General features: G+C 32.5%; 1 protein-coding gene across 1 annotated transcript in view; it reads left to right on the top strand.

Annotated features, from left to right (window-relative positions):
* LOC118197593 (POU domain, class 3, transcription factor 3-A-like) overlaps positions 1-26,757 on the top strand; it is a 136,892-nt gene that overhangs the window by 26,283 nt on the left and 83,852 nt on the right. Inside the window, exon 2 of the mRNA XM_035369124.2 lies at positions 8,661-9,703. Coding sequence (XP_035225015.1) covers positions 8,661-9,156 — 496 coding nt within the window. The 3' untranslated portion in view covers positions 9,157-9,703. The remainder of the gene's footprint in view (positions 1-8,660; positions 9,704-26,757) is intronic.

The following is a 26,757-nucleotide window of genomic DNA, read 5'->3' as shown; positions in this document are numbered from 1 at the left end:
CTTTTTATTCTAATTTTGTTGTTACATTCTTCAAATTTAATTAATTTTAATTGCAGAAGATTTCTGCATTAGTTAATTGACAGTGACCAGCTGTTTCGAATTCCGGTAAATGCTAAGAACGTACAAAGGGGTAAATTATATAGCTGTGTTAAATATACAGCAAAAGCGTATGAGTGATTTTCTGAAAATATGAAAACTCTTTGAAAGAGGTGCACATAAATTTCATTGACTTAGACATTTAGTTGGGGATTTAAAGTGAGGTAAAGAACAGTGCTATGCAGCTTATATTTTAAATACAGTACGCATAATGTATGATATCGGTCAACGTACTGAAGAGTACTATTAAGCACATGTTCATAAATAATTCTTTTCTAGATAAGCTACAAAGCGTGGAATGTTCTAATGATCAAACATTTCACATTACTAGATGAACGCATATAGGTTCATCCGGGCTGCAGAACGGCTGCAGAATGGCTGCAGAATGTCGGTTTCTTGTGCGAGTTACTAATATTGTTAATTATCTTGTCTAAGCTAGGTAGCCTAAATGTTCCTAAATGGACTTAGAGAGTGCATGCCTTTGGCGATAGGCATTAAGCATCAGTGTAGGTTTCATAATTCATCCCGTCTCCATCTTAATTTTCGTCGACAGTTTTCTGAGTATGGAATTCAAGGGTCTCGTATCTCTTTTATTCTACTAGCAGATCCTTAGAACATTTTTGGATCGATGGACATTAAGTATTCTATTTGGAACAGTGGAGCACTTTCAAAGTACACATTTAAATAACAACTGCATTCATATGGCCTATACAGGGGGATCTCAAATGAACTTATACCCATGCCGAGCCGAAATGCATGATGATTTTATTTGTGTTAATATTTTTAGCCGAAAGGGCGTTAGTTAGCCCAGAAGGGCTATTTCGTTTCGGGATTTTGCGTTGGTTCACTACAAATGTCGGTTTACTTTTCAACTCGTTGCCACCAAATATTAGAGTCCTGTATTATATTTAAAGAAATTAAATAATGTCCAGATTCATGTACATTGTTCAAGTATTCCTCAGACAGGAAGTAACTGCTGCAACGAGTCCATGAAATTTAAAATAGTAAATATGTATATTAATTTTTAGATTGCTTTTCAAGAGAATCTAAGTTGGGGAGTTCATGTATGTATGTTTCTCGCATTGTGATAAAACAGCGGTACCTAGAGCTATCGAATTTTGAGTAACGTACGTTCCCACTCAAATATGGGCATCTGGAAGCCCAAATTTGGAATTTATTTTATTATCTCTTTCATATTTTGTAAAACTTTAATAACGAATTTTTGATTAACATATTCAACGATTTCAAAGCGAGCAATGGCAACACTGTACAATAATAATAATAATAATAATAATAATAATAAAAAAAAAAAAAAAAAAAAAAACTTTAGCAGACAAGACTGTGTATCGGAAATTTTAAAACTATGCTCATTTTAAAATTATTTTGCGATATTGCTGTTGAACTGAATTTTATGGTTTATGTGAGAAGAATATGATAGTTAATAAATAAAGGTAACACACAAAACGTTAAGAAAACGCCCCTGTGGGCGTAATGTAATATCTGAAAGGTTTTTTTTTTTTTTTTTTTTTTTTTTTTTTACATTCTATTTATTGTACTTAAATTTTGTTAATTTTAAATTAGGGAATTTTGCTAATGATTTTGGATGAAATGGAGAATATTATGTCACACATCAACTGTAGACACATTTGGTACAGGATAACGGCAACATATTTGGCTTAGGAATCACGTAGCAGCATTTATATGTGCTAAAGTACAGCAATCACTACACGTGCTATATATACTTCCATATTACATGCATACTAGTAAAAACAGTATTATACTGAAATTCGTTTTGGTTACATTTTTATTTAGAACACTGTTGCAAGATTTAACTTGAATTCACTATCGAGTCAACAAATATATCGCTTGCAGTGGCTTTCAGTGTGTAACTGCCATCTATAAGCATTCATTTTCAGAACAACATTTTAAATCTTTTCTCATCATTAATTAACTTAGCGTAAGCTTCATAGGAAGTTGAAAGCTAAGATATTAAAATATGTCTACTGAGGAGATTGACTTTTTTCTTAATTATTGTTAAAGCAATGTCGAAACCGTTCTTTTCTTTCCTTTTATTTTTAAGTTTGCAGTTATTAAATTTTTAACTTCTCTCAATAATTGCCTTTCTAAAACTAACAGTCCTGAGTTCACCCATTTAAAAGGCCAAAACAGTATTTTCTTTAAAACGTGATTTTTAAATGTTCGATCATTTTTCCTCGAAACTTTTTTCTTCCATTTATACAAATGCTTTAAAATCATTCTACTACAATTATCTTAATATATTATAACTGGGCGGTTTTAAAGATAATTTTTCCCTTTAAGTAACGCATTTACTTTTAAAATACGGGATTAAATGCGAAGATCAGGAGGGTCACCACATGAACGTGTCATTTCCTCATCCTGTACTTCCTATTCATCTTTATGATAAAGTTTGATTAAGATATTCTCGCAAGTAATCTCCGTAACGGTTTCTGAGGTAGTGAGGTTCAGAAATGGCTTATTTAAAAAAAGCAGTCGTCACCGTTTTCATTCATCTGTAACATGAGCTAGCTCTCTTTTTTTGCCTAAGTAAATGCACCCAGTGATGCATAGATATTTTCTATATCAATGATATATATATTTGAGCATTATTTGAAATGTATGGAAAAATTTTAATGAATTTAACTTTCTGTCAATGCAATAAATTAAGTGTCGGATGCGTAATTTTTCTGCTATCAGTTTTTGAAATAGTTCATGAAATTATGAATAACACTATATTTTGATATTTATAAATTTGATACTCTGGAGCAGGTGCAACCAACACTTCGACATTTCTTGAGAGATCCACGGGAAGGCGGTTTTAGGTCTATCGTGGCCAAGTGTTAAATATATAAATTATATTACGGCATCAATTTATCTGTTCTTTTTTTTTTTTTTTTTTTTTTTTTTTTTTTGTCTCTTAGCGGAGTAAACGTTCTATTAGCATCCATGTATATGACCTTATTCATTTTTGTATTTGGTTAATATGAGAATTAAGTATTTTGCTGTCTAAAAACAGATAAGGAAACTGATTTGTGATCATACATGCATCAAAACAGCATATGAGCTATTTTATTATTAATATGACCACTCAAATTCTACAGCATGTGGATTAACTTTAACATTGTGGAATAATGATGTTTCCTTCATGCGTAACTTAAATATGTAAATAGAGAAGAGAGCGTAAAGCTGCCCAAACGGTATTGTGGTTAGCGTCGTTGACTGCCGTGCCGAAGTGCCGTGCTCGAATCGCAGAGAAGGCACTAATGTAGAGAAGGCAAATGTATAGTGTCCGTGCGGCATGGGAGCACTCTTTTTTTTAAATATGCGTCGAACCGAAAGTCCTCTCAAGAGGGTGGTGGTAGGGGAAGAAGGGTGATAGACAATCGGATCAGTCCCTCCTGAGTTCTCTCCATCAAAAGTGGGGGAGGATTTGAGCTAAATCACACTGTCAACTGTAAGGAGCTAAAGGCTGTTGCCAACGACAGGCGTATCTTGCACTTCTTGACACGAGGAATTTCGTGGGCCTGGGCTGACTATAGGTCAGACGAGTGAGCATTAGTCAACAACAACAACGGCGAAGAACAAAACTCTTAAAGGAAAGATTCCTCAGCTATCTGTTTCAAGACGGGTAATTATCTAGCAATAATAACAGGACTAGAACTATCTGTGCAGAATGATCACTGAGGGAAAAACTAAGTTTTCTAGATTTTAGTTTCAATTTCGCAACAAATCTACCGATAATTTTTATACGTATAATGCTAGAAAGGGACAAAAGGGCAAATTATATTTTGTCTGAAAGCTTAATATTCAATAAATTTAAGTGTCATCTAGGCATCAAGAATTACTAGCGTTTTGGAATTTGTTTGCAAGCGTATGAATAATATCTAGTCTGCAAAACTGCTAAGTCTATGAAAAGCTATCACAAAGTAAAGCAAGAGTCTCTGTTTCAAGGATCGTCCATTTTGAACGGCATTTCTTCCCAAACTGAAGTTCTCTGAAGCTTAAAATTTTATAATTTTTTTTTCAAAATTTCATCATCAAATGAAATAATACCATTACCCGCTTCTTTTATTATTGCGACTTTGGTGTAAATCACGAATCGAAGTTACTCCAGTCTTGCCTGTAGGCAAATCCATCTTTCCAATTGCAGATGCAGTGCACCAAAAACAGATGTGTAAATCATTCAGAAACAAGTCTTTCCTTTGTAGGCTTTTGGAATGGCTTCACTGAGAACGTCGTAAAATAATAAAAGAGTCCGGTTGTAAGCTTTCGGTCCCCAAAACATCTGTCCGCATTAATTTGCATGCATGCTTTAATTATTCTTTTCCCGAAGCAGATGCTTGGAAGTTTATTATGGATTACCGTAACACACCCTTTGCGCCCATGGTTTTAGACACTATTCTCAAGTCAAAAGCAATAATGCCACGATAATATTGTTTGTTATTTGTAAAATTGAGTTTTTATATCTACGACCCTAAGAAAAAAACAGCTCTAATTGTAACATAAAAAATTCAGTATTAAAGAGCAAACGCTAACAATATTGGTATTAAAGAGGCTCAGTTAGCTGCTTGAAAGTTTACAAAATCATGGAAATAAAAAATTAAATTCCATTGTATGGGATTAGCAACTGGTTTTTGGATTACATTAATTCATGTTCTTCGCAGCTTAGAAGACGTGGTTTATTGAATAAGGATTCAAGAAGGAATATATTTTTGTTTTAAGTATATGTGTATATTACATTTTCAGAATTGAAAAAAAAAATATGTATGTAAACGGACCGTTGTGTTAAAGAGATGGAGAATTATTTTAAAAAATTACAAATTCTGGGATTCTGCGAAATTTTCAGGGAAATGAATGGATGAAATAAACTTTTTTTTTTCCCTTGCACGTTACTGAAGATTAAATATACGAGTATTAAACCCGTACGTCCCTAATTTCATAATACTGTCAAATTATAATATTGCAGAAAATTTTCTTGTGTAGATTTCATGATTATTAGTTAGCTTTAGCTGCTTAAAGTTAATTATTACTCTGTACAAGGTAATTATTATATTTAAAAAAACTCTTGCCAAGTATTTTGGAAAGTAAACTTGTTCTTACAGATATTTTGGATGATGATTTCAAAAAAGACCTTGTAAGGTATTTCTCCCGCCTTCTTGGCATGCCTTCGTGGTATGGTGTGCACGCTGGCCGCGTATTCCAGAGGTCCGTGATTCGATTCCCGCCGAAGGCGTTGCATCTATTTCATCATTCCCGCTTCCAAATAACCTAAGGCTCTACAACCTTTGGTTTATCTTTATTACCTTTAATTTTGGGAGTCTGGCATTGAAGAATTCTTGAATAAAGCCAATATATGCAGAAAACCTAAAACTGATAGCTCCACACGTAATATAATTTCTTTTACACATTATTACAACGTATTAACTGAAGCCTGTTCCAATATCTCGTTCTGCCGTTCTGAGTCAAAGGGCCACCAGTGGCCGCGTGGTAAAGTCGCTGAGCACTGGTAGTTCAGCCCGAGGTTCGAATCTCACGAACGGGCTTGCTGCACGGGCGTTTTTGTGGTTTTCTCCATGCACAATGTGTATACAAGCCAGTTTCCCTTAGAGAGTCCCCGAGGAAGGCATCCCTCCCTTAGGCTGATAGCTCTCGAAACTTTGCTGTAATCACATAAACCTAATTGTTCTGAGTCAAAAGTACGAGATAATATAGTTCTGGAGGAAGTAAATACGGGAACATTAATGGGTGATTTGCGTAGATCCTAAAATGGTGAACTCGCTTCTTAGTTAACGAAATGGATATACAAAATAGCCGTAATTTTTATAACTTCATTGCAGCTGGGCAAAACCGATAAAAATTGCCCTGATATCATATATTTTAGGTAGTGTCGATTAGAGAATTTCTGATAATTTTGAATAAATAAAATTAGTACTTTAGTTGTTTGTCAAGTAAGCTGAATGGAGCATTCTGAAAGCTGATCGCTGGAATGTTAAATGAATCTCGAAACATTTAATGTTTTTTTATTGTTTTGCCTACTGATCTTTCATTTTGATTGTTAAAACCTTTCTTAGCAAATGTAATTTAAAAAACCTGCTCATAGTTTAATAAGATTATCTCAATGCCGTTATCAGAATTCTTTGCTTTCAATAGCTGCTTAGATCGGTTCCCAAAACCTTAGTGATTTAAGTGCAAAGCAGAACATGGAAAAATTCAGAATAAAAACATTATAGAAGAAAAATCTCATATATTCTCAGAATGATCTCTAAAACTATACATTGGCCGTGCTGTATAACTGTGGTTAAAATTAGTATTAGTTTTGATAGTCCCACAAATGTGTCTGAAAATATGAGTAAATTTTAAGACAACAGTCTATGTGTTGAACGGGTGGTTTCAATGAACAGTCATTAAATTTAACATTCTACCTCTCTTAAATGGTGAAATATTTTTTATTTATTTATTTATTTATTTATTTACCGCACTATAACAGATTTTAACACGGGAAAAGTAATCTTGAATTTTTTTTCACAGTTCCTTAAAATCGGAAAATAAAATTTTTTGTTTTCGTCATTCTTCTTTTACTCATGATGAAAGAAGTTAACGAGTTTTAACTTTTATCTTACCGTAAATAGTTGATTTGAAAAATTCTGCCTTTACGAAACTGCGACTAAGATTGAATTTTTTTCAGTGTAAGAACTATTTTGCTTTTGGAACTATGTTATCAGATTGATTTATATGCCTTTGGATCTTTGTGTCTGGAATTATACTTACTTTAGCATATTTCTGAAAGCTCACATTTTTATGAGTCTATGTTTGAAGTCATAAAGCATGATTTTTCATGTTGGAATTTTTTGTATATTTTAGAACAGTGGTTTCAAACCGGCTTGCAGACCGTTTCCAACCTTAGCAGCAATTTTACAGTGCCCGCGAATACTTTCCAGTTATATATTTGTTGTAAATATGTTGCTTATTATTTTGCAGAGATATGGAGATGCAGAGATATCGACTGAATGTATGTACCCCACTGCTGTTGAAGAGAAAAGTGAGAGAATGGAGTGGTTGGGTTTGTGCTTGTATGGCAGGCAGTGTGACTGGGGTCAGGTGGTTTTAGAACTTCCTACGACAGTATATTAGTAAATGTAGTCCGCCAGCTAACAGTTGTTAGCGCTTTAGCATTTAACATTCTGGTGTTTTGTTTTCTTCCTTCCCTGTTGAACTGAATCTTCTGATATATACTTCCCTTGAGTCAACCATTAGTTTAATTTGATACATAAATGGGGGCAAACTAAGGCACGGCTTGGAAAACCTATTTATTTGTTCTCGTTTATAGATCTACATTTTATCAATACCTATTATTTGGAATTTTGCATAATTTTTTTATGTTTCTTTGATACGAAAATTCATCTTTTTGAATGAAAATTGTAAATAAAATTATAGTCAGCTATTAAATTAAGCGATTAAATTGCACAGGTCATGTCTTTAACAAAGGATTAAAAAGAAAAAATAATCGATGAAGAAGACCAATTTTTTTTAAGATAAATAGAAAATTACTTTTGTAACGTTATGCGCAATAAAACTGTACATTCTATTTGTAATAATCTCAAAAAGATGTTTATTTTTTCTTCAAGGCTATAGTCTTTACCAGACTTGGAAGGTCATCAAGCGTCAAGTTATCATAACAAACCTGCAAGAAATTTCTGTTAATATTAATTTATTTCCTAAACAATATTGATTAATTGATTATATTATCTCCTAAGTTCAATATTGTTTAGGAAATAAATTATTATTAACTTACTTTTCAGCAATTGCGCAAGTAGTAGTAATTTGTTTTCGAAATGAATTTAAGATCATACAAAATTATATATATATATATATATTATAATAATAACAGTCATACAATTAACAGAAATTTAACTATAAAATAACTTTTAGATTTCAGGTAAAAAATAAGTGTCTATTTAAATTTTTTCTTTGCGTTATTTACTATTGTTGTTTACGCGTGTTTTGGTAAATATTTAGGAACTGAAATCGAAAATACATTGAGATATTATTATTTCGTTATATTTTTGAATTTTGTGTAAAAAATTTAATTTAAATTTTATTCAAAAATAAATTCAGGTCCGTCATCTGCTTTTAAGTCGTGCATTTGGCCCACACGCAGTGTGAAACTGTTTTAGAATATGAGATCCTATAAGGGAGTCAAAATGTTGTACTTCAACAAATGTAAAATATAACTGACTATAGTATTACTTTATTATTCTTATGCGTACTTTAATCATTTTTTAATTACTAAGCTAGCTGAATGACTCCAAAATAAATCAAAAATAATATTACTGCTTTTTTTTTTTTTCGGATTTTCATCTGCTTTAATGCAATAAAGTAGCAATTGCAGTGAAGTAAGTAATTTTATTTAATTGCTGAGAAAGATCGTAGTCGAATTCATTTACAAAGTACCATGCATAGGAAGGGCATTGCTTTTAAAAAATTGTGAAATTTTGATTGTTTATTTTTTGTCGCTGATTCTTAGAATTTTTTTTTTCCTTCCACAGATTCGAGGCGCTACAGTTGAGCTTCAAGAACATGTGCAAGTTAAAGCCTTTACTCGCCAAATGGTTAGAGGAGGCGGACAGTACGACTGGGTCGCCCACCTCCATCGACAAGATAGCCGCTCAGGGCCGTAAACGTAAAAAAAGGACAAGCATCGAGGTGTCCGTGAAGGGCGCCCTCGAGAACCACTTCCACAAGCAGCCCAAGCCATCCGCTCAGGAAATCGCCGGACTGGCGGACAGTCTTCAATTGGAGAAGGAAGTAGTCAGGGTCTGGTTTTGCAACAGGCGGCAGAAGGAGAAGCGCATGACCCCACCTGTTAACATCGGGGGCGCCGGGGGGCCCGGCACCCCTGGAGAGATGATGCTCACACATAGCCCCCCCGGCCACGGCTCCCTCCATTCGCACAGCCCTCCGATGCTGTCCCCTCATGCGCCGCCCCAGAACCATGGTCCCCAGTCGCACAATATCCACGGTCAGTCCCTTACGGCCCACTGACAAATAGCCCCCTGCTTCGTCCTTCCGAATACAGGGCATCACCACCCCCTCTATGACTGAAGTGTTCAGGAAGCGAAATGCCAGCACTCCTTATATATAAAAATACAAATATATATTATATATATTGTACATAGAAAAAGAGAAACTGACCACCTTGGTTAGAATTACTGCGATGTGAAACGGACGCTAATGTTCATGTACTGTATGTAAAGAAGATGGACATGTTGTGGTAACTCTTCAACACATATAAATAATACATATATATATATATATATATATAGTGCCAATGTTGTCCTTTTTTCACCACAGACATTTTTTTAAATAATTCACCATATGCCATCATCAAGTCATTTGTACATTTGAAACTACGGCTCAACATTTTAGAATATTTGGAAGAACATAAAGAAAATTCGAGGAGGAATTTTTGGGGGGAGGGAGAGGGGGCCGAAGAGTTTGAACATTGGCTTAGCATTTCTTATGTGTCCTTTCTATCACAAACCTCATCCTGGGTGATGTCGTTCACCGGTTGCCCCAGCCACTCCGGTCGGTGAGTAACCAATTTTAGTATTTTTAATTACTATTCTGTTGCGTGGTATTGAAATTCATAGTAAAATTGTTTTATTGAAAATTAGTATCTTTTGTTTTCCGTACGATTTACAAAATTTGGAGTGAAAATATGTATCGTAATACATAGAGGATTAGCTTTTTTGTTAATTTTTTCCATTTTTTTTCTTATTGAACTTGTTTAAACTTTAATTTGCTCGCTGGAAATGAGTACGGAAGCATTAGAAGAAACAGTTATTCTGATGCTAATTTTGCAACAGTTGCAAAATACTGTACAACACGCAAAAACGAGTAATTTTCATTTTTTTCATCTAAATGTATTTTTAAGTTTCTCTTTGATGTTTAAAGTTATCCTTAAAGAGGCAAATGAGATATATCTAACTCGATTACTACGCAAAATTCATTGATAATTTTTTTTCCAGAAGTTTTTCTGAAGTTTCTCCTCTAAATATGATTTTTTTCGAAACAACGGTTTTATACATTCATGGCTTAGTAAAGTTTGATGATACATTCTCTTTTACTGCATATAAAGGTTTTTTCAGAAATTTTAACGTGCTACCGTTCCAATGTGACTTCATAAAACTAATATTTTCGTTTTTAAAATAATACTTAATAATAACTGCAATATCAGTTATAATAATAAAAAAATAATTTTCCTACACTAAAAATAGCAAACATTATTTCTACATTTTATTTATTCCCCAAAAGGATAATATGTTATTATTCCATTAAAAGAACGAGGCGGCCGTATAAAGAAATTTCAAACTGATAGAGAAATGCGATATCATATCTTTACAGTTATAAGTGAACCTATATTAGTATAAATTTTATGAAACGAACTTCTCCCTTTAATGTTTTTAACAAAAGCTTTGGAAATGCAAATAAACTTTGTACAAAATGCTAGCAGAGGTAATTTATTTAACATGAAGAAAGACATATTAATTACATTTCTCAACTAAGAGAGATCAAAGTCCATTCTGTGCTTTAAATGACAAATGATAAAAGAGTAGACATTCGTTTAATCACTTGTACCGTATATTCTTATCGCAGGTAATATATAACGATGATTTATTACTTAAATTAAGCACAAAGAAACGGACCTTGCCTTGTTTTCATAACTTATTTGCAATCTGTTCAGTAAGTCTGTTTTAAATTCAGTAATCAAGAGTGGAAGTAAAGGAGTGGAAGCCAAAGAAATGAAAATAAAAGTTTAACACTATGAATACGTATTTGATTGAATGTGTCATAACGCTGCTGCTTAAAATGTGGTACTAGTTTTCTAACTTACTGTAAACATAGAAAACCAGGAGCAGTATGGATATTCAAATGCAGATTTAAGAAAGATAAAGAAAATTTGGCATTGTGAATGTTAAATTTTGGTCTTAGTATCGTTAGAGGTGACAATTCAACTACAGTAATATACTGACTATCTGGTCAAATATAAATTGCGTTTCACCTGTCAACAATACACGTTTAAAGCTAGAAATTAAATGTGTGGTTTGGACTTCATTGTTGTTTTACTTTATTATATATCGAGTGCCGTGATATACTAGCTTCTAAAGTCACTTTTTTATAAATTGTTTTTCCTCAGTTGTTTTTAATCAGACATGTTGCGGACACGATAAGTGATCGGTTTAGAGTCTAAAGAATTATTTCAGTTAGTGCTATTCCATAAAAGTTCATTTAATTAAGAAATGTTCTTGAATTACCCCATAAGAGCGCAACAGGTTATCAAAGATGCTGTTTCGTTTTAAATTACATTTCTAATTCATACCTTCCTAGTACGGCGTATTTTGCCTTATTAATTTTAACTTGAACTGTGTTATTCAGTTTTAGAGATAAAGAAGTGGCCTTCAAAACGATTATGAGATTAAAATGCAATAATTATTAATAATTTCTCTCATGTTTTTTCTTTCGCATTTAGTCAATGCCCCAAGATATCGTGATTTTTGTTTATAAATGTCTAATAATAAAACATTAATAATATTTTTATATATTTCCTCTTAAAACCATTAATTACACACTACAAAACACCGTGCATATACGACAATTAGGCTTCAGCTATTTAATTGTGAAAGTTTAATTTTGCTTACTTTTCCCTCCACGCCTATCTTATATATATATATATATATATATATATATATATATATATTGTATGATCTTAAATTCTCTTAGTTCGAAAACAAGTTTTTCTAATACTTGCGCAATAGTCGTAAAGTAAGATAATAATAATTTATTTACTAAAGAAATATTGATTATATTATCTCCTAATATAAATTTAGTAGAAGTATCAAAAAAGAGTGAACCCATATGTAGGAAGTTTAATTCCGAAAATTGTGTTTTAAAGTAACTTGAATGTAAATTATTGAAAATGTTTTACGGGGACTTGAATTAACAAAATCTCAAACTTTGGAAAATAAATTAAATTAAAAGCAAGTAATTATCGCTATTGATCGGAAATTAGTTGACTTTTCAAGGGGAACTCTTTTCTGATACTTCTACTAAATTTATATTAGGAGAAAATATTTGTTTAGTAAATAAATTATTCTTCTCTGCTTCCCGAGTTCACGTCATTGAATGAATGTTGAAAGTGATCGTAAGAACACTTGCTAAATTTCCATCATGATTCACCCTGTACTATTGGGACTTCCCATGTACGTAAACTTACTTGTATGCTGTTAAATATTTCATCTTTTAACTTCTTGCAAATATAACCATTAGGTTGTTGAACAGAAGTTGAGGAACTGGCAGCTTCTTGTTTAAGTTGTTTAAATATAACTTTTATTTTTAAACCACCTTTACACTTGCTTAAGGAATTATAACTATAGTATGCATATTGCAATCCTGAATTCCTTGTTGAAATCTATATATATAAAATAACACTGTAGAGACATTATGTTCATTTCGGAAGCAGGCAAGATGAAAAATGAGCAACCGCCTTCGCCTGGAATCGAACCACGGACCTCTGGAATACCGGCCCAGCGTGCAGAACCACTACACCACGAAGGCACGCTAGGAAGGCGGGAGAAATACTTTATCTACTCCCTATTTTAAAGGGCGACTAGGGTTTTTAGTGGACCCAATCGCCAAATCGTGGGTGTGGAGATTCATCGTCCACGACCCTTTTAGTTCGGGCGTCACTGTAGAGACATTAGGTTAATTTTGGAAGCTGGAGAGATGAAACATTAGCAACCGCCTTCGCCGGGAGGAATCGAGCCACGGACCTCTGGAATACCGGCCCAGCGTGCAGAACCACTTCACCACGAAGGCGGGAGAAATACCTTATAACATAAAATGCAGATTTTGCAAAATGGGTATTCCAGCTTTACCGCAATGTTGGTTATTCTTGAATTTATTTGTTTTTGCATCCTTTTAGAAATTCTTAACCTGAAACTTTTATGTTCTTAACAATTCACTTATATTTCATAATCTTTGCCACAAAATCTAAATGAGATTTTTATTGTCCTTCTTTCTTCCGAACACCGAAAATTGCCTACGAATTTTTTTCATTGCCTGAAAAATGCACTACTTGTTTTGCAGTACAGCTAGCTTGACAGTTACAGTATCTCTTTATTTTATTTTCTCTCCTCATCTCTTGGCTTTGGGGATCGTCCCTAGATAATTTGAACGGAAAAACTCTGGGAAGGTAATATAGGGCCAAATTAAGAGATTCGGGAGCAAACTGACATAGAGTCTTTATCAGGTTAAAAAGGCCATGTCCTTCGAAAAGCGAAATGGGGCAAAGCGAGCATTCATAAAGCGAGGGATCTAATTCTTCGCTTTCTTTAACGAATCCACGAATTTTTTATCATACTGTCCTTTCATATTCACATTTCTATTGAAATTAATAGAAGTTAAGTAGCTTGCAAATGGCCTTTTTTTTACTATTGTGTGCATTTATTTTTAATCTTACTTTTTTTTATAAGTATTTGTATTAGATGTACAGGGAAAAAAATAACAGACACTAAGAATTTGGTGTCTTTTGGAATTTACAGTGTCTTTATATATCTTTCTGTTTCGTGTAGTTTTCGGAGACATGATAAGTAGCATCAGATTTTGGGTACGACCTTTTACACACTATTTTTGAGAGTAATTTCCGAAGCCTTGCTATATCATGTTCCTTCCGAGTATTTCTTAACACTAGCATTTAGCACCTATTTCCCACTAAATAGGACATATATTTATCCATTTTACTATTACTCCCATTGCAATTTTTCTGTTACTGATTAGAAGGAGATTCTGTAAGGTCATTACAGACGCTACTTAACGATTTATATAACATAGAGGGATAACATTGTAAAAAGTGACCATTTCTTATCAGGTTCGTCATATTTACTTGTCATCTGTGTTACGCATCCAGCTGATGTTCAATTGAATGTTGAAATCACAGTCAATATGATTATATCTGAGTGCCCACTAGGTTCTTTGAACTTATTCTACCCATTCAACCCGTCATATTTGATATGCATTTCTTGTTGTGTGTAGTAAAAGGCAAACCGAATCGCAAATTGTGGGCTTGTTTATAAGTGATCACTCGCTTCAACCTATCTGGCATATCAAATTAAATAATTTCGAGATCATAGAATGGTAAACGTTTCACCGCATTTCTTCTTCAGAAGAGATGGAGTGTGTAATTTTATTTGAGACGTAGTAAATGTTATGCATGGTTAAACATCAGAACAATACATTTCACATCATCGACACATAATTATACACCCAATATATGTTGCTTCTTTAATAAATCACCATTGTTTTAGATAACTCATATTCAAATTTTTGTTTGAGGATGGTGAAATATTGATAAGGATATTTCATTTCAGTCTAGTTCTATTACTCAGAATTCTAGATATTAAACAAATTTTGTTGAACCTATGTAAAACAACTACACTTAATGCCAACTTATAATGAATATTCTTCAGCGCATCGTAGACTAGTAATAAGGTAGTTAAAGAATGCAGTGTATGTCGAAAACAGCTACAATATTAATCTCCTTAGGTTTTAGATGACCTTTAGTTTTCAGGGAATTCGTATTCTGTGTTTCGTCATACGCTTTTGTTATGCCATACCTTTGTCTTTGAAACCGTAACCATTTTAGTTCATGCTTTTGCCTTTAAGCGCTAACTGATTACTTTTTTCAAACGTTCAACTGATAATATCAGTGTTCAGTGTGTTTTATGGCATATAAATTCTCAGTAAGGAAACAAAATGATACTACGTAGGACTGTATTTTGAAGGTCTTTTTGTCTTTTTTTATACTTTACTGGCGCTATTTATAGCGCATGCAACAAAATATAATGAAGCTGGCTTTTTGCATTTATTTATGAATCACGTTTTCTAGTATGTTACCTACTGTTTGTAAATTAGTAATACTGAAATGACGGTATTTATATTTTATCATACAGAATACATTGCAGTACAACTTAATAGTAGAAAAACTGAACTTTCATGATTAAAAAAAAAGGAACTTTTAATTTTACTCAAGCCTGAAAGCTTGACTTTATTTACTGCTTTCAGATAAATTTTTGCTTTCATTTAGTTATTGTTTTCAATCTCATTTGCTCCTTAATCTACCTATGTACGCGGTGTATGCGATAATTTTAAGATTTGTCAAGATTTAAAGCATGTAACTAAGATAAAGTATTGAACTCTGTATGGGATGATTTAGTTGTGGGCGAGGGAAGGCTCTCATAAATATTTTAGTCATGGCCGGAATAATGCTAAACATGGCAGATGTATGGATTGCGTATTAGATCACTGGAATGAGGGAAAGCACAACTAGCTTGACAATCATTGCATCATTTTATTCTTTTGATGAATAATTTCTTGGGCATATGTTAAGATGGTTTACACAACACTATGAGTGCTACAGGCGCTCCACAATTTTTATATACAAGTATCATAACTTTAAAAAATAGGTGAAAGCAACAAAGCGGTTAATTACCTACTTGCGGAGCGAGAGAATGCGCTAGGAAAATTACTCAGAAAAGGTCTGATGTTTATCATAATGCAAACAAAGAAATATATGACACCCATTTTAAAACAAGTTATTTTAAAGGTGGTGATTTAATAATGTACGAGGAATTTTAATATTCTAACACCAGAAAACTTTCGCTTCTTTTTTCAGGCTCTTATAAGATTTTAAAACAATATTCTGAAGTTACTTCTGAAATAGATAAAACCAAATTCCGTTGTTAAAAAGAATTCAGAAGAACCTTTTAACCCAGTCAACGAATTTAAGTTAACTATCAGAGATAGTAAAATATTTGCTGCTATTCAAAATGAATTAATTTTTATTCCAAATTATTCAGAAAATTTCTTCAGACTTTTAAAATTAATTCTAATCCGGACATGGCTTTTTAACCTGATAAAGACTCTATGTCAGTTTGCTCCCGAATCTCTTAATTTGGCCCTATATTACCTTCCCAGAGTTTTTCTGTTCAAATTATCTAGGGACGATCCCCAAAGCCAAGAGATGAGGAGAGAAAATAAAATAAAGAGATACTGTAACTGTCAAGCTAGCTGTACTTTCCAGTTATCTAATACTCAGTCTGTACGTTTGCCATGTTTACAATTATTCTGGCCACGACTAAAAAGTTAATGGGAACCTTTTCTCATCCACAACTACATCATCGCATACATATATATCTTATATATGGGACAAATTTTTGTTAAATAATGGGAAGTTGGAACTAGAATGGGCTCTATTATAATCGTATAAATCAACCATATATTCATTATATACCTATCATTTAGACGTATAATAATATTCTTTCTGAATACATTATTCACGTTGCGTTGATTTTAAATAAAGTTTCTACGAATTTCAGAAGATTATGTGGAATGAGTTTTTCTACATCACGATCCTTATTCAATAAGATGGAACCCTGATGTTGTTGAAAACAAAATATATTTCAGATTCCCCTTTTCAGAACTTTTAATCAAAATCATTGGTAACCTAAGATTGGATTATGTTCAAATAAAGTATTTTTCAGAAATTTATATAATGCAACTCATTATTACTACATTTTTAAAGTTTTTTTAAAGCATTCTCGACGATGTTCTGTAATATATTTTGAAGCGAGTTTTAACCGTAATCTATTATAGCTGTAGTCTTCTTTCTATAGTCTGTTACTTTAAAATGAGATCTTCAAGGGCATTGCTAGCCTCCCCTTGATTTGCGATCATAATGCGTGTCGTCATCACAGCGCATCATTTATTTTCTCCACGTCATTTGAGACTGCAGTTCATGTCAGCCATCAGCTCTAGCATCAGATTTCTCTATCAGAATTATTTTCTTTCGGCTTGTTCTTTCATCTTTCATTTCATATATTAACTATAAATGTTCTTACACAAGGAAAAGCATAAGATTTTGGAGTAATCTTTTTCCTTAGGGAATCAGCTGATGGTGGTGCGTTGTAATTACTAGATTGTCCGAATAATTCAGCATTCTACTGTGTAATTTTAGTTTAGCGCAGAATCGAAATAAGCTAAACGAAAATAGAGTGGGGGAAAACATTTAGCGATTCGATCTTTTTCCCGTACCTGTTGTTCCAGGATTACGAGCCAAACCGGGAATTGGAATGTAAACTTGAAATTCTTAATTTAAAGTAACAGACTATTGTACGGACCTTGCAATGAAAGGCTTTTAATTATTTTAATAAAATTCAAAAGAATAAGTTATTTGTATATCAAGAGCATGTTCCCTGTCAGTTTGAAGGCAATAAGTTTTAAACGATTAATTACTACTGACATCGCCATAAAACGTTAGTATACACGAGAATCATAACTGTCATACGTATGCTACACACTCATATTAACACATAGTTTTAATTTTTCAGTCTCTTTTATTGAGTACGTCAAGGGAAATGTAAATCGAGATTAAATTCTTCCGTGAAGCCGAAACTAATCTACGAGCAGAAAACAGAGCCTGGGAATCAATGGGCAGTTATCTCGGTAGGCCAGTGGTACAAGTGCTTCCCACGGGGATTAAGCTTGGGTCTACTTACTTCTCCTATTTATGTATGCTACGTTAATAGCAATATTATGTAAGTTTGAAGGCAAAAAGAAGATTACAACGATTGATGAACGATGACTATTATCACAAGATACTATTAAATTACAAGATTTAGCAGGGTTTACAAGTGTAATCGAAAACAATGGGATGGTCATCCCACTATTAGTTTTGCGTTTTAAATTTAAAGCACCGTTTAGAGGTATTAGGGATAACAAAATCTATGGAGTACTTTAATCGTAGGTATGCATTTCAAACTAAAATGCTAGAATGAATTATACGTAAAGAGTAAGGTAACCCAAATTTTCGATTTCGTAAAAGACGATTTCAGCGACTTTTTCTATTTTTTGGGGGGGGGGATTTACTTGGAGCATAATCTAATTATTTCAAATAATTAATTCTCTTATTTGGGTTTTTTCAATTGCTCATTTGTTACAGGGATGGTGTCAAACAGACCCAACGTTCCAAACGATTTAGGTCTTCTGTGAAGTGGTCGTCTTGGATAATATGACTAACGGCGGTGTTCAGTACCAATGCTTACTTATCATCTTGGGCATGTTGTCCATTTTTAAAGATCGCCATGTAATAATAAATAAAGATTTCATTGTATTTATTATCGAAAGTACACACTTGTGTTGCTACAAGGACAGGGAAAAGTGGACGGAGCACCAGAACTTCGCATATGCTGCTAACACAGGTATTGGTTCGTCGCACTACTGTACATTGTGTTGCTACGGTTTTTCTCAATAGCTGGAGCTCGTATTAAGGAATTATCTCATTCCCCAGTGCTTTACTTTTGCGGCGTACGTAGCAAGTTCAACTAGAACTAGCATTAGAATATCTATGGTCTGAATTACGGTGAGAGTATTGTTAGTTTTTGATGTTTCTTGGTTTGAAATGTCTTATAATCTCTATATGTGTGCTACAAATGTTGGGCTGGAGGAAGAGAAAATGCAATTGCTGTGATTATGGGGAAAATCTCACTTCATTTCGTTCAATTTCAGTTTTATTCTTGAGCAACTGTCTCATTTTTCGTGTATTTCTTTCTTGCTAGACGCATATTTCATTAAATAACTTATTATTAAGCGTTTATTCTTTGTCAAAATATTTTCTTCTGAAAATTAAGCTTTTCTTTCTAGTTAACATTTTACAAGATATTTAAAAGATGATCAACTGGCATTCTTCATTCGATTTGATTTCGCAATTTATTTTTCAAGAACTAAACGTAACTGAAATCTAAGTCCGGAAACTTCTTCATTAGCCAGTTTTTTTTTAAGAACCTCACAAATTTCCTAAAACGTACATCTGGAAAAGACACTTATTTTTGGACGATTGAATACATTTCTAACCCAATAAAAATTTTTCATGAGCATATAAATCGCACTAACAAAATTATTGTCAGTTATATTTAAAATAATCTGTGAATATTTAGAGAATACGATATTTCCGAGTCTCATCCTGAAACTGGACGATCTAATAAAACGCAGGGTTGACTCATATACTCAAAGATGTATGAATACTTTAGTTAAAAGGATAGATGGATTGAAAGATGTTGACAGATTACTATAAAAAGTAATAGTAATGTGTGGAAAGTGTAAAGATTTTATTTAAAATACATTCTTTAATAACAGTTTTGGATTCTGGAGAACTATATGAACGAAGTGCCATGGAGCATCGAAGGTTTGCTTTATGTAATTACAGGAAAAGCCTCGAGGTCTGTCTGCTTAAGCGGACGGATGCCTTCGTGGAATTAAAGTATTGAGCACCGTTCATAGGTATATGCACGTAACGCATAGGAAAAACCACGAAAACGCCCATGCAGCCAGTCCGTTCGAGGGCTTCGAACCTCGGACGGAACTAGTAGTGTTCAGCGACTTTACCAGCTCGGCCGTTGGTGAGCCTATGGAGCATCGAAGGAAATTCAGAGTGTCGTCTAAAAGCTTTCTTGAAACTTTTGTGTACGTTAAGCTGAGCATGTCGTTCAGCTGGGTTTTCAAGAGGAAACTGATTTCGCGACTGTATATTATATAGTTCACGAGAAGACGTTTTATCTGGAACTGTATAATATACAGCGCCGATAGAACGTAGTCCTCTAATTTAGCAAGATTTCTGAGATCTAATTCTAAATTCTGGTATATTTCTTAAAAATCGTTTAAAAAATTAATGACTGTGATAAGTGGGTCTGTGTTCAGATTGATAACTTTCAAAATTCTCTACTGTATTAAATTTTTTACTCACAAACACAAAAAAAAATGACCAATACTACGATTCTACATTTTTTAAGCTAATGTCCTTAATTTATTTCTTTTAAACCTAACTGTAGTTCGTTAGAAGTGATTATAGTTAACTGTTAAATTATGTTATAAAATACACTCTGAATTTATTTTGCATCTTGTCCTGAAATATTTATTTTTATTTTCTAGGTAGATAAAATCTTTTTTTATCAGGAACTAAGGAATTAAAATGTTTACATTGATCATGTAATGAAGTAGTGTTAGATTTTTCAGAAGCTTTTCGACTTCAGGTTGTTTTCCCCCTGCTTAAACTAAATGGTATTTTCTTCCTATTTCCAGCATGCCTTCGTGAAGTAACGGTAGCACTTCCTCTGTCTACAACTTAATCTCTCTTCCTCTGTCGCTTTAAATGACAATTATGTTAGTTGAAATTATTTAATGCTATAAAGAATTTTGCAACTACTAATTCCCACTGTTATCCTCATCTCTCTTAAATAAAACAATTTTTTAGAAACAAGAGCTTTTGCTGAGCTTTACTTTAGCTTCACGTAGAGAGTAATTCCTGATCATCACTAGTTCCTGACACTTCATCAGATGTATCATCAGATGTATTTCTTGCTTAATGGATAGCATAATTACATTATTTGCATTATTACAACAACCGTCGCCGAAAAGAAAAGTTGTACGAAAAATGGAGTTCTGCTAATTTTTTAGTTAATTTTTCAAATTAAATTTTCCATAGTTTCTTAATTTTTTTTTAATTTTCAAAATATATTTTTATATAATTTTTTAATTATTTATAAAATATATTTTTGTTTTCCTTTTAACTTGAGATAAAATTGATTTTCACAATTTCTATACCTAAAAAACGTGATTCATATTTTCACTTAGTACTTTCAGTACTAATACTTAGTAATAATTTATAAATTTCCCATTCGTTTTCAAATCTTAAATTTCGTTTCATATTCCATCGAATTTTTAAAGAATTAAGAGAGAATTTTTTTTTCAATCAGTAACACTTTTTGACTACAACATTTCTTTTCTAATTCTTCCCAAGAGTTTAAACCCATTAAACGAGTTATTTTTTCATTTCAGAGTTTTATTCGAAACTCTCTCATTTTACGCAGATATTCTTCTTGAATACACACGTGTAACTACTTACATCAGTTTTTAGTTCTTGTCGTAAAATCCTTGTTCTAAGCTAGAAATGAAGATGAATTCACCATTCTCGCCATTAAATTCTTTCGCACTGAGTTCTACTGATCTTCTCCTTTACTCTTTTGTAACATGAAGGAACCATTCTTTGTGAATCGATATACAAAACTGTTACTTGTGCAGTCAGTTACGTTAATTTATTTTCTCTTAGAAGCAAGATAAAATAACGTGTAAGACGCTTAATCGTTCGCTAACAAAACGACACTTTGTTTTCTCTGGTTGGCTCGTATAACTAACGATGAACAGCGAAAAGCAAAGTTCTTTCCTTTCACTAAGTCGATAATAATATAGTTAAGCGAATGAAAGTGTGTTTGACAAAGCGTATCCCTTTTAGCACAAAGAAGATTGTTTCGATTATAGCGCGGCGGAATTATTCAGAACCATGCCTTACTAACACGTACTTACATGGGTAAAACATTCTAATTAATAATGACGATTCCATGCTTTTCCATTCAACAAGCTCTTTAATCTGCGATGCCTCGAAGTAACAATTCTTCCAATTTTTCCGCTTTACATCGCTCTAAAAAGTATTATGTTCGCCGCAAACACTTGCATGCTAAGAAGCATGATATAGCATGCTAATAAATATAATTTTTTCCCCTTAATTCGCTGCCCGAGAGCTGTGTCTTCAAACTACTTCCAAACACGCCATTCTCGTTCATGAATGTCCATCATAAAGATGAAATAAGCGGTCATTACTTAACCCGAAGCAACCTTCAGTTTGAGTCTTTGAATAGGTCCATTATGAATCAACAATCCGAATATTTTTCATCATTTCTCGTATTTAATTTAATCATTCTCACCTTCCAAAGGTGATGAGGGTCATCTAGAATAATGGTTTGAAATGCTGATGAGATTCAGTATCGCAGTTTGACATGCTGATGAGTTTATTTCCGAAATTAAATTTTTAGTAAGGTAGCCGTTATCTTTACTATGGGGATGTCTAAGGTATATTGTCATGCTTTAAATTAGTAAGTGCACTTTTATTTAATGATATGAAAGGAGCCGTATAATTAAGACTACTGCAAAACTTAAATTTTACAATTTAACGTACATTGTCACTAAAATATTGTTCAGATCTCTTGGAAATTTTGTTTAGTGATTATATTAACTGTACGTTATTTAGGAAAAATAGAAGCTGATTGAACTGACTTGAAATAAAAGGAGTGTTTAGTGAACACGTTATTAAAAAATTATTTTTTTGATTATTTAATTTTTTAAATATTTTGCTTAAATTATTCTTATTACGGCATACCTTAGACTTTTCTTTTACTTACTCCAATTCCATTTTTTAATTTTCTTTTATTCTAAATAAGGCAATTAAATAAAAAAAATTTAATTAAATTTGTTTTTGTTGTTAAATTTCTGCATATTCAAATGTTAAACTTCCAGGTTGTTAAAAATTATTTCGAATTGCACACATTAAATGATAGATATGCGAAAGTATTTACCTTATCAATTCATAGTTTATTTCTTTTTTCTGCAGAAAAGTTTTTAAAGTGCAATAAAATAAAGAAAATAAGAGATATTTACTTCAAGTTCATATCATTTCAAACTCATTTTAATTTTATTTCGGGGCATTTAGGGAAATTTGTTAAGTTATTGCAATTCATTCAGTTCACCAGAATATATCCTTTTAGAATGACGTTTATTGTGTGTTAAAAGCCATTAGAGTCATCAAAGACTGATTTCTTTTAACTAACGTAACGTACGTAACGTTATTTACCTAATGATATGAAGAACGCAGTTAGGCATTAGATTATCGCTCCATTTCTATTTGAAAAGTCTGTCATCGGAATTTGAACCCGATCACTTTTGAGTGGTCTTACTCACTCAGCCGCTGGCGGGCTAATTTTAGTACGGATAAACATGAATTCAACTATACGTCGTTTATAGGTTCTGTACGTCGATTATACGTCGTCTATCTACTAGACGACTTCGATTGCTTTGCTTCTATATTTAGACCTAGACTGAATGAGAAATACAATTAGCAATGCATACATTTGTAAATCTCGCCAGAGTTATACCAGAAAACCGGAAAAATGCTACTAAAATTTACGTGCTTTTCCGTAATGCACCTGCCACTCATTTTGGCTCCAACACACGCCATGAACCAACGATAGTGACATGTGGACTATCGCTTGTGTGAAAAAAATGCGGCCAAAATACGCGGTAAGTGCTAAAGGAAAAACACCAAAATTTGTTATTTTCAAAGACACTGCAAATGAATATAATGAGATATTCATTCTTTCACCTATCTGAGCTGAACATTTAAAAAATCATATAAAATCTGAAAATGCCTAAACTGTATATTTGAATGAGATCTTAAATAAAAAAGAGCATATAACCAGGCTCGTGGTACATGACATCAAAATATTTAATTTAAAACTGTTTAATCAGGAAAAGGTTAACTTCTGTGTAAGACACGCTTTTGTTTAATTTCAAACAGAGGCTATATATGATAAATATCTAGTCTGATACTCAAGCACTTTTGCATCTCTCTCTCGCTTTTTTCTTTGGTCCAAAAAGGTTATTTAGTCTCGAAATCTAGTCTCGTTGTATCACTTTCGTACGTTGCTTTACGTTTCATTCGAATCTGTTACCATTCGGAAAAGCGTGAGATATTCTTTCACATTTAATCTGCCTGTTATTAATTAACAAACTAAATTATTTAAAAGAAATAGGTACAGTGTTTATTTATTAAGAACATTTATTATTAAGAGTATTATTTTCTTACATTTTAATCTGATTGATTAAAATAAAATGTATTTAGTTCAGGATATATCTAATTAAATATTTTTACAGAAATAAATCGCGTATTTTTCTCCTTTTTTAAATATATAGAAGACGTATAACTTTCCCATGTTTGTCTAAATACATCATAAATAATTATCTAATATCCTATAAATTATTTCGCTATTCCATCTGGGCCATCTCGATCGATAACTTATGCAGATAAACCATATTAAACTTTAAAAGAGCCCTTTGATCCATTTAATACCTTTTTTTTCTGTTTCTTCTGCTCCCTAAAAAAATGGGTATTTTATTAGATCATATAGAAGAAAGGAAAGAACAATTTTTGCATTCGTCAACCGAAACAGAAAACAATAAAATTTATTTTTTACTTCTTCTTACACTATTAACTTATGTTTTTTATTCTTTTTTTTCTCTAATAAGGTATCGCTTTCCCGTTGTTTGGTGAGATGCATATTTTTGGTCTTGATACATTGTGTATATTTCTCCCCCCTTTGCAAATAAAAAGAAAACAAGAGAAAATTTACTTTTCTTTTCAGGAGTTTAAACTTTAAAGTTTAGTCTACTGTAAATGCCTTTGGTAATTTACACGCTTAGTAGCAGTTTGAATTGTTGTTATAACAGTCATAACACTTATTAAAATAATCGTTTTTGTAATATTAACTTTCTAATGCTATTCATATTTTCGGTAATAATCTCTCGATACAAAATTTCAGAAACGGTTCTTGATGAATTGATTTTGATTTACGAAATTAGTGTACCGACATATAAAATGTGTGATATTTTATACAAATATATATATATATATATATCATTTTTATGTATTGCATCAAAAACTACACTAATTATGTTGTGGGAAGGGAAATATATTATATGTGATTTTAACAAAGTATTTTCATCAAAACTTACCAATAAAAAAATCGAGAGAGGGTTTAGAGTGATAATGAGGTAAAAAATATGCAGGTTTTGTATTGGTAAATGCAAGCAAGAGAGTATTAAAACCGCTATCTTGTTTTTAAAATGGACACAAAACTAGCGCATTTCACTTCTTTTCTCAGATACTGTGATATAAATTGGGTTCATATGTGATATGTTTACATGTTCAGCTTGGACGTGACCAGAACAATGACGATATTATTAAAAAGCTATTTTTGTAGCAAGAAATGAAAATATTTAAATCTTACGTTTCGTCAGCGACGAAGCTTAAAAAATTAGATACGTCTTATCTAAATTCGGGTATTATGTTTGTAAGGTAACAAGTTTAATTTGCATCTGATACTGATACGTGCTAATTCTTGTGTGTGACAGCTGAACCTGATAAAAAGGAGGATAATGCTTGTTTTATTTGCTATTTATTAAAATTTACATCTTTCTTCAACGTCAACAGTTGCTTCATCAATCAAAAGGCATTTATCTTTTTGTGGGTGAATTGAAAATTCCCACGATTTTTTTCCCTTTTCGTGTTACTTATGTCGGTGGCTTTGAGCCGTGATCCCATTAATCCAAACTCTGTTCATCCGATTAAGTCAAATACCTGAATTAATGTGACAGATTTTACTTTAATCTTAGTTCAGGATATTCCTCATTACGTTTAGCATAACAAGGAATGTTTCGAGATTCATATTTCCAAAAGTGCGTATGGAATCTTTAATAAGTACTATGCAGATATTTTTACCTTTAAATTAAATATAATTTCGATTATTCATTTCAGTGGATACACTAACTCAAGGGACATTAGCGAACAAGTACAAATGTATTCGGAGTATATTTCTCTTGAAAGAACGGATAGATATGTATTTCCAGTTTATGTATATTGCGTGTTTATATGCTATTATCGTGGCCGTTAAGGATAAACTGTGGAATCTATTACTAACAAAACATACGTAAGAATGGAAGCAATCATCATATCCTAAAGTTTATGAACTTTGTAGAACTGAAAAGTTTACAACACACATTATTATCTCGGAAATGGAGCGTAAGACTAGAAAGCGATTATCGTAAATGCAAAAATCATCGATTAACCAAAGTCAGTGCCAACTCGTAATAATAGTACCACAAAATACAAAGAATACAACTTTAGGATTATGCTTTTGGGATAGTTATTGTTTTTTGACAATGCTTTCAAATGAATTTGACAGATCTTTTGAACGTTACAAAAGCTTAATCATAGGAAGTCGTTGATTTTCCGTTGTACTTTTCAACGATTGGGTCAGTTCTCCTCGTGCATTTTTTATTTTTACTTGTTCGCATTTTAGCATTTATATAACCAGGAAAGTGATTTATACAAAACCGATGAACACCGAATTGCTTAAATTAAGACAACGAAATGCATATTTGTGATGCTGAATGTGGCTGATTAAGCTTACAGGGCTTAAAGTAAGTGTAAATTTAATGTTCATTTTCAAGACTGTATTAAGTAACTTGGGATATTAAATAAATTCTGAAAATTACATTGTGAGCGTAATGCTTTTTTCCATGTCATTGAAACCTTGCGCGATAACAATTAATTTTGCTTAAAATAGTAGTGTTATTTAACGTGCGGCAGATGGTAATATTACTATTTAAATTATACCATTTCTTGTCTGATTAATTTCTGATTAAGTTTTATCCAGGTTGCATTTGTTTTCTCTTTTTTAACTGTCGAGAGAAGTTAATTTCTTTCCTTCAAGGTGTGGACTGAAGGTTAACAGTTAGCTAGGTATAGCAATACCTCAGTTTCCTATGGTAGTACTACAGAGGTGCTAGCCTAGCTTCTTCTTGTACCTTTCTTCGTTCTTCTTTAATTTTTTTTTTAAGGTACAGTGGTTATGTTACTTCTCATAG

This window comes from Stegodyphus dumicola, chromosome 9 (assembly GCF_044657685.1).
Source record: "Stegodyphus dumicola isolate Sdum_Otavi_A_Nest chromosome 9, ASM4465768v1".
NCBI classification, from domain to species: Eukaryota; Metazoa; Arthropoda; class Arachnida; order Araneae; family Eresidae; genus Stegodyphus; species Stegodyphus dumicola.
Note: the sequence above shows the minus strand (reverse complement) of the source record. Positions and strands in the feature narration are given on the sequence as shown.